The 9,678-nt window shown below is 39.0% G+C and overlaps 1 protein-coding gene across 1 annotated transcript in view; it reads right to left on the reverse strand.

Moving 5' to 3' along the window:
• The window catches only part of LOC134537091 (dorsal-ventral patterning protein Sog), a 121,210-nt gene extending 112,235 nt beyond the window's left edge, over window positions 1–8,975 (reverse strand). The window contains exon 1 of the mRNA XM_063377362.1: window positions 8,417–8,975. Coding sequence (XP_063233432.1) covers window positions 8,417–8,528 — 112 coding nt within the window. The 5' untranslated portion in view covers window positions 8,529–8,975. The remainder of the gene's footprint in view (window positions 1–8,416) is intronic.
• Window positions 8,976–9,678: the final 703 nt, after the last annotated feature.

Consider the following 9,678-nt stretch of genomic DNA (forward strand, 5'->3'; position numbering starts at 1 on the left):
GGATCACTGGTGCTTCTAGCGCGGTGTCTCCTCTGGACCGGCGCGCAGTCTTCTCCCAGTGCATATGAGCGGTGACCGTAACATTATGTGGCCGAGAAATGAAGACGAACATGTTTCAAGAATCTGCACCGGTTGTTTCACGCCTAAAAATTACTCGTGAAAACAAGCATTTTGGTCATTTTTAACTCTTCTGAAAATAAAATTTAAAAACCTAATCCGAAATCAAAAGTACTTTTCGGCCCTCAGCGAACTCTTAAAATGCTTTTCGTAAGCAAACCCCAGTGGGATATGTTGAATAGTTTTTGAAATCGCGATGTTTTTTTCCTGAAGCTCTGCGCACCGCATGTGTGCCCGAGTGGGCGCATCCCAGCGGTGTCTGTTCACGAAAAAGCATCCAAATCACGCGGAAGGAGGATAAGTAGTTCTGTTTCAGTATTTCGGTCTTTAACTGCATGTTCAGAAGAGTGAAAATGCCTAAACGTCCACAGCTTTGCGCTTACAGACGACACCGGGCTAGAAGCACCAGCGAACTTCCTACTCATCACCCCCGCCTCAAAGACATCCCCCCCCCCCTGACTGGGCGGCCCCCTTATGGCTAGGGACCGGAAAAATTCGCGGGTTCAATGACCTGTAGGAAGAACTCCATAATTCTACGTACACTCGGTCAAATGTCACCCACTCATTGGCTGCTGTCTTGTGAGACGTCCCAACGTAGCAGCCTGTGATTCGATACAGCTTGGTTTGGGTGTTTCTCATTGGCTCAGAGTCATCCAGGTGAGTTGTGAGCAAATAGCAGAGGCAGCACTGAGGTATATAACTATTTGTATTTTAGCCTATCGCGAAATGAACTCGCGAATTTTTCCGGTCTCTACTTATGCCACAATCCATCCATTCACTCGCCATTATCAAGCAGTTAATGGCATGGATGATGCACACACAGCCTATGTGCATAAATGTGCTCTATTGTTTTGATTTCCCCGCCATCTAAAAAAATAAAAGTGATCTGACTTTTTTGTTCTTAAGATAAAATTAACAATGGTTATCTCCTTAAAATTTATTAAACAATACTATCACTTAAATAATAGATAGTGATCGTAGAAACCATATTCTCGATGATTACGTCTTATTTAAACCCTGTCTACATGTTTATAGTGAATGACTGTTAGAAATGTGAAGTCATTGGAGTTTAGTGCTGAGTTCATTTATGGGGAAAATCTTGAACTGTAACAATAATATTAATAGACACTACGTTATTGCCTGTGAAATATTTGCCTCAAAAAAGTCGAATTTCCGTAATCAACATGAAAAATTGTTATGGCCTAAAAAAAGATTTTTATATCAATATGGCGCACGAGCCTCCGATTTCTTCAAAAAGCACGACGGTGAACGGAAAAAAAACATTTCGTGACCACCACAAAATATAGAACCTAATAAAAAAATAATGCTGTGATTGACACCAAAATAATTTAGAAGAGTCTACACAGTGCTTCTTGGTGACGCAAAAAAAAATGGATGTCAATGATTGGTGGGTTTGTCGTGACTACGAACCTATTTCATTATCACACAAAAAATGTTGGTGAATATTGACGAAATACATTTTGTGGTAGAATATATATATATATATTTTGGGACGAGTTATTTTGGGAAGCCTTCTTTTCACAGACGAGAGAGCCAAAACCCGAAGTTCGTGTTTTTTTCCCGTATCTTTAATGTAGCTATCCTAACCAAATCAACCGTACACAATGTTTTAAAGTATGTATAATGTAGCTAACCTAACCTAATTGACCATTAGTCCTTTTATCAACACCGCCATATTTATTTACAATGAACGGAAAAAAAAACCGAAGATGCACGATCGGACGTTTGGCTCTCTCGTCTGTGAAAAGAAGGATTCCCAGTTATTTTCGTGCCTCTCCACCTCCCTCCCCAGAACTCCCACAACGATTGCAACCAATCGTACAATTTGCGGTTTGTCGGGAGCTGCGGTCTACTTTGTCCGGATGTTGACTATCGCTCCGAATAACTGTGATCCGAACCTCTGTAATAGCAAACACCACCTCGACCGGTTGTCTTTACTAGTATTTCAGAGAGTCTGTCCGTGTGTGCGTGTGTTTGATAATACTGAACCGATTTCAAACATTCTTTCACTGTTATAAAGCTCAATTTGTCCAGAAAGACATTTTTAGTACAGCCATATTTGTAACTAATACAAAAGAACTACCTAATAGACCACTGAAGATTACAAATTTTTACAGCGTAATGAAACATGGGGGGGGGGGGGGGGGGGAAATGCTAGATCTCTTGTTATTTTTGGTGATACAAAGTGAGCTGTTAACAACACCTGGAATCACAACCCACAACCCATGCATGCTGAGGAATATCTATGTAACTATCCAAACCTCCTTTAGTAGACTTAAGCTCTTTTTGAATATAAAAACATGTAAACATCTTAGTTCTCGGTATACGGAATTTTGTAGGAGTAATTACTTGAATGTAACGGAAGTCGCATGGGAAGGAAATATGTAACCAGGGCGCTACCATCTGTAGCGGATAATGCCAATCAAAGTTCATAGAGACAAAAGTAAACGTTATAGTATTAACTGTTCAGAGGGTTTTAACATAAGATGGACAGTATTTTAATAAAATGATTTGTCGAAAATCAGGCTTAAAGCCGGGGGTTTAGTATTGTTTCGGGTCTTTTTTTGTTGTTTTATGGGAGCCGTTACATTATGTAGTTCACTCTGCAAATCAAATGATTCGACAGTGGATGCAGTTGCTCCGGTAGCGAATTCTAGCGGCGAGTGATTCCCGTCAAGAAGTGTATTTGAAAAACACCATTTTCGTATATTTATCAAACTCGGCATTATTTCTAAAGAATTCTCCGTTAAATTTCGTGTTCTTTCGTAGTATAGGTTTATTTCCACCGTTACAACTCAGACATTTGCTCGTTTCCGAGGTTAGGCTATTACACATCACAGGCGAGTAGAGAGACTAACATTTTTGACGTGACAACGTCTAACAAATCGATGAACGCGGGCTGCACGCACGAAAAAGTGTCCCGTTACGCACATTGCCCAGTTACGCTTTGTCCCGTTACGCTCATTGTACGCTTGCGCCGCATCTATCTCTCTTCCACTCGATTGGAACAACCATCGATTTGACTTTTTCGAGGCACATTAAACTTGAAACACTCCCATTCGTTTCCTACTTTTCCTATCATCGTCCTATCCTTAACAGAATAACACAGATTGGAAGAAGTTAAATAGCAAACACGTATAAAAGTTATAGTTAAAATAATCTGTTCGTTAAAGTAATAAACATATTTGAATTAATGAGTGCAAATAAAAGTAAATTTATCAATTAAATTGTAGATTTCATTTCACTCCTTTGTATCCATACAAAATAGTGATAATTCAATAAAAATGATTCAATTTTATTCATAAAAGTATGCAATAATTTCATCAATGTTTTGTTATGACGTTGTCACGTTAAACTATCGCCCGTAAACCGACTTTACAGACAACATTTTTTTTTTTTTTTCAAATTCCCAGCCCTGAGAGTAAAACACCGTTATGAGTCCAGACTATCGCGAAGTACAGCCACGCATACTTGGAATATGCGAGCCTTCTGGTGGAGTATCGACGGGTCGGACAGTCGGCATTCACTTAGATATCTGATTACAGTGATTCTTAAAAAAAAAGAAAACTCGCTCTACAAAGCGGCCACCACGGCTGGGAACTTGATAAATTACGAGTCAAAGAGATGACCGATGAAGACGGCAATTTCCGAGATTACACGCCTCCTAAACCACACACATTACGGGAATTAAAAAGCTGCGCTACGCTAGTAATTACCGAGATTATAAAGGAGGGTGAGAATTTAATTTAAAAAAATTGGGTGTATGTATAGTCGGTTTACGGATGATAGTTTAACGTGACTTCATAGCAAAACATTGATGAAAGGATTGCATACCTTTATGAATAAAATTGAATCATTTTTATTGAATTATCACTATTTTGTATGGATACAAAGAAGGAGTGAAATGAATTTTACAATTGTTTTGTAAATTTACTTTTATTTGCACTATGTTTATTACTTTAACGAAGAGATTATTTTAACTATAACTTTTATACATGTCTGGTTTTCTTTTGTCAATGGTGAAGCAGAGAATTTTCGTTAATTTTTATTTTACGATCGTAGTAATAGTCTGGCGTATGGTAAACTACTGGTAAAAACATTTGTTGTCTGTAAAGTCGGTTTACGGACGATAGTTTAACGTGACAACGTCATAACAAAACATTGATGAAATTATTGCATACTTTTATGAATTAAATTGAATCATTTTTATTGAATTATCACTATTTTGTTTGGATACAAAGAAGGAGTGAAATTAAATCTACAATTTAATTGATAAATTTACTTTTATTTGCACTCATTAATTCAAATATGTTTATTACTTTGACGAACAGATTATTTTAACTATAACTTTTATACGTGTTTGCTATTTAACTTCTTCCAATCTGTGATATTCTGTTAAGGATAGGACGATGATAGGAAAAGTAGGAAACGAATGGGAGTGTTTCAAGTTTAATGTGCCTCGAAGAAGTCAAATCGATGGTTGTTCCAATCGAGTGGAAGAGAAATAGATGCGGCGCAAGCATACAATGAGCGTAACGGGACAATGTACGTAACGGGACACATTTTTTCGTGCGTGCAGCCGGCGTTCATCTATTTATTAGACGTTGTCACGTCAAAAATCAAAACCTTTCTGTTAAAACCCAGTGGCCATGATGATAACTTGTGTATTTTCTCAGAAGTGGTGCGACTGGCACTGTGTTATCAGTTGTTTACTTGAATCTTCACAACACAGCACACGTTATGTCAGTAGACACACACGTGCGCATTGCGTCACAGTAAAAATAAAAATAAACTTGCTTAAGCGGTTACGCGCGAACGTAAATAAACATTTGCAAAACGTCCACGCAAATATGTAATAAAAAATTTACGCGGATGTTCCCCGATTATCCACGACCGAAATTACAAATTTCCGTGACTTAATTAATTAAATAATTTATTATAATTTACTATTTTTTTATTTTCTGGATTTAATTAATTAAGGAGACACTCGCTTAAGTGAACTGAATTCAAAAACAAATCTTGCACATTCAAGGACAGACAGAGGTAATTTGGCTTAAATATGCTCGTTTTAACTGTCGCTTGAGTCACTGTAACAAACTCAGCAATTTAAAAAAAAATGTAAAAAACGTAATCTTCTAAATGGACAAATTTATCACACCGCCGTCATTTTAGTTTTTACGTACATATAAAAAAGATAGTGTGTATATATATATATATATATATATATATATACATACACACACACACACACACAAAATGATGAAACTATTTTTTTTTTTTTTCATTGTTGCATAATTTTCTAAATGGACAAATGTATCTTACTGCAATCATTTTAGTTTTGACGTACATATTATATATATACATATATATACACATAAACATATACACACACACATACAAAAAGATGTAAAGACATTTTATATTTCCATTGTTGCAGTAACTCTTCTACGCCATGACTTCTTTAAAATGCTTGTTTTCGAATAAGACGTACCGTAATTTAATATTATAAGATACATCTAAGTAAACCTAGTTAAATGTGCTCTAATTAACAATAGAATTTACTTGGAAACATTCTTAGATTCGCTATGTTATACACGGGTCTCGCAGATCACAGTTCACGATCTCATGTAGCTGCTGGTTAATGTCTGGCCAGTATTCCGTGCTTTTTTGAAGTCGTGGCTAATGTTGTCGAAACAACACTGTTATGAGGGTTCTAAATACTGTTCGCCTTGTCAGCGACGAGTGATAAAGAGATAAACTACTTCTGCACTTGTGTTCACACTAAGTTACGTAATAAAACCGCGTTTAGCGGAGAGAAAAAAAATCACTGGCTGCTCTTATGCCAGCGAATCAACATTCAGCTACAATCTAGTCGAGTTGTAAAACAGATATCTGCTGATAGCTGCTAAACAATTAGATGCCCTTGAAGGTTAAATCAGGACTTAACTTCAATGACCCTAATACTAAAACATTTACGTAACTACCGTGTTTATCTTTACTGTTGGTAATTATTATATTAGACTATTACATTAGTACGTGTTTTTTTCCCCATATTTACACTCACAAAACATAAATCAATTGGTATGGATCTGTGTCTTTTACTGGAGGAAAAAGAAATCCTTAAAAGTGTGCAACAATTAGATTTATACAGCGGTGTGTACGTTTTAGTGTCACCTACTGCATCTGCAATTTTTTAAATTCTGACAAAATTAATAAAAAACTTTAATATGCAGTTTCATAACTAAAAAGTCCTACACCGGAGGCCATATCAATTTATTGTGTTGCCAGAAATTAATGAGACGAACTAAATATTGGCTTCTGTGAAGTCGGATTTGAATAGATTGTCTATTTAAAAGGGGCCCGATTTATCTGGGTGTATGTGTGTAAGCGAGGCGGGATGATAAGTGCGACGCTCGCTGGTGCTTCTAGCGCGGTGTCGCCTCTAAGCGCAAGGCTGTGAAATGGCGCGCAGTCTTCTCGTCGTGCATAGGACAGACAACTGTGAAACTTGAAGGGTGACCGTAACATTATATGGCATAGAAATGAAGGGAAATGTATACTACAATGGCCCTTGAATGCTTTCAAGAATCTGTACGGGTTGCTTTACGCCTAAAGATTACTCTGAAAACACGCCTTTTAAACATTTTCACACTTTTAAAAATAAGGTTTAAAAACTTAATCCGAAATCAAGAGTACTTCTCGGCCCTCAGCGAAAACCTTAAATGTTTTTCGTAAGCAGACCCCACTCGGATATCTTGAGAATTTTTGAAATCGCGTTGTTTTTCCTGAAGCTCTGCGCACCGTGTGTGTGCCCAAGACATGTACAATGTGAACAGAGGCCGTAAAGCCTGGAGGAAAAGTAATTAGCTGATTACCCAAGGCTAAACGACGATCTAAATAACAACTGCATATAACTACAAGAAGCGTAGATGGAGGAATTGTCTTGGGATGAGTTCTAGATTACGCATTTTATGTACGCAAGCAAAATTGTCTTCTGCTGGAAATTTGTAAACGAAAATGATCACTGATACATTAAATTCATTTTCGTATTTTGTATCAAACGAATTTCACGAAAATACGAAATATAAAACTACCAATACGCCAAAAGGTTTTAACTTCACGCGCGTGTGACATCGACAATTTTTGAACGTATATATCGGGTGTGAAGATAAAAATAAATATTTTTAATTGGAGTTAAATGTGTTACTTGACTTGAAATTTTTTTTATTACGATGACTTCAAAAGAACTTCATTATTTCGTATACGTTACGTTTGAGGCTTTAGAGAGATGTTTATAATAACACATGAACAAAATTTTACTTAGAAATTCTTTGAATCTACTAGTTTTGAAATATTTGATATATCCACCGTAACGGAAGAGTAACTGGAAGTGCGAAACAAATGAATGAAGAAAAAATTCGAATTGAAAGGGAAAAAAACTCGCCAAATCACAGATTGCAAAATTAACGAACTTACAAGGCGACACACACAAGCATTCGGCACTTTACATTAAACTTATATTCTAATTAAAACACATTACCCGTAATCAAAGTTGCATACACACCTCAATCGCTTGTTTTGATTGTACACGCAGCCAACGGTTCTGTTTCGAAAACAGAAGCAGCCTACAAACCGGTCACTTTTTCTGCAGGAATTTTAAAAACATTCTTGTTTCCGGAAATAAAACATATTAAAATCAATCTTACATATTATTTAAGCTTGATAAATCTTTAAAACAGCATCATAATATTGCAAGACGTATTTTACCTGAAGGAAAAAAAATATATATTTTTGAATGGTTTGTAACTGCCATTTTGAATACGGTAAATGACGCTTACGAGATTGTCGTGGAAACGAGAGGGGAAAAAAAATCGTTGCAAATCGTACCAAGTGGTTAATCTCGTAATTTGAAATGATGGAATAGTGCACGTTAATCGTTAATTGTTGTCGCGCAATAGCAAGCCGGGTTAGATCGTTGCGAATCGTACCAAGTGGTTAATCTGCTAATTTAAAATGACGAAGTAGCGGTTGATCGTTATTGTTGTCGCGACGTAGCAAGCAGGGTTAGATCGTTGCGAATCGTACCAAGTGGTTAATCTGCTAATTAAAAATGACGAAGTAGCGGTTGATCGTTATTTTTGTCGCGCAATAGCAAGCCGGGTTAGATCGTTGCGAATCGTACCAAGTGGTTAATCTGCTAATTTGAAATGACGAAGTAGTGGTTGATCGTTATTGTTGTCGCGACATGGCAAGCAGGGTGCTGGGTGAATGGACGTACCTGCGGAGCGCATCCTGCCCGGCTCCAGCGGGTCCCTGAGCGGGGTCTGCCTCCTGCCCGCCACGACGACCAGCGTCGCGGCGACCAGCAGCAGCGTCGCGGCGGTGTGCATCGCCCCACGACAGTCCCGGGGCAACTCCTGCTGCAGTCACTCTCTCTGTCTCTCCCCGGGCGGGCCTACTCCATCACGGAGGCCGCTGCACCGACCTCGCGCACACGTCTCTCTCTCTGCTTCACAGCTCGCGACCGCGCACCGACGGGGGAAACCCAACAATGCGTCCACGTAACTAACTCACGCGACGAATAGCGAAAAACAAAAAACCCTGCACCTCGAACGACGGCTGGTCGCAAACTGGGCATGAGCTTGTCAAAGCGGCACACTTTATATAGAGCACGGGGTGATGCAGGGCGGGAGAGTGAGAGAAAGAGAGGGGGGGAATCACGACTTGGTAGGAGGGGGGAGGGGAAAGAGTGAAAGAGTGACGCCGAGGGAGGGGAGAGTGAAGAGGGAGGAGACTGGCTGGACCTGCACGACTGAACTGACCCGATCCGTGTTGCTCTCTCTCTCTCTCTCTCTCTCGCAGCTTTCCTTTCCCCTCACTTTTTCCGTGGCGAGTGGAACTGCGCGCACGCTGCATAACGTGCGCGCGCGCGCGAAGTGTAGTGAAGAAAAAAAAAGTTAAACGCGCCGAATTCCCCCCCCCCCCTTCCCGCGCCAACACACCCCTTCCCCTCGACAGGGCGCGAAAAGTTGGTGGGGAATCGCGGACTCGTTGAGCGCGAGAATGAGGAAGAGTGAGAAAAAAATAATGTTTGCGTTAAAAAAAATATAAAGTTGGAGAGGGGATGAGAACGGCGAGTGAAGTACTTATCAAACGCCCTTCTTTTTTTCGCAGCCGGGAACATTTTCCGCTGGCGTGGCGTAGTTACGGCACACGAGAAACATACCGTAGTTTTGGCCGATAAGCGTTTCATTCAACTTTGGTGGGGGGAAGGAAAGAAGAACCTTCCTCTTACCACGCTGGCTTCGGCGCTGGAAAGAGCACACCGAGGAAGAAAAATTCAGAATTAAATGAAAAACATTTGTGTAGCTTTGATACGGTAACTAGAATAGTCCTGAAGCATGCTTCCTAAACAATTAGTTTTCAATTTATCGTAGACTAATAGTTATTTCTCTTTTCTCTGCACTCTACTGCTTTGAAGAGCTTTTTTTTTTTTTTTTTTTTTTTAATTAAGTTTGCCATTTCGATTATCCAGGTTTT

The sequence above is a fragment of the Bacillus rossius genome, chromosome 11 (assembly GCF_032445375.1).
Source record: "Bacillus rossius redtenbacheri isolate Brsri chromosome 11, Brsri_v3, whole genome shotgun sequence".
In the NCBI taxonomy this organism is placed as follows: domain Eukaryota; kingdom Metazoa; phylum Arthropoda; class Insecta; order Phasmatodea; family Bacillidae; genus Bacillus; species Bacillus rossius.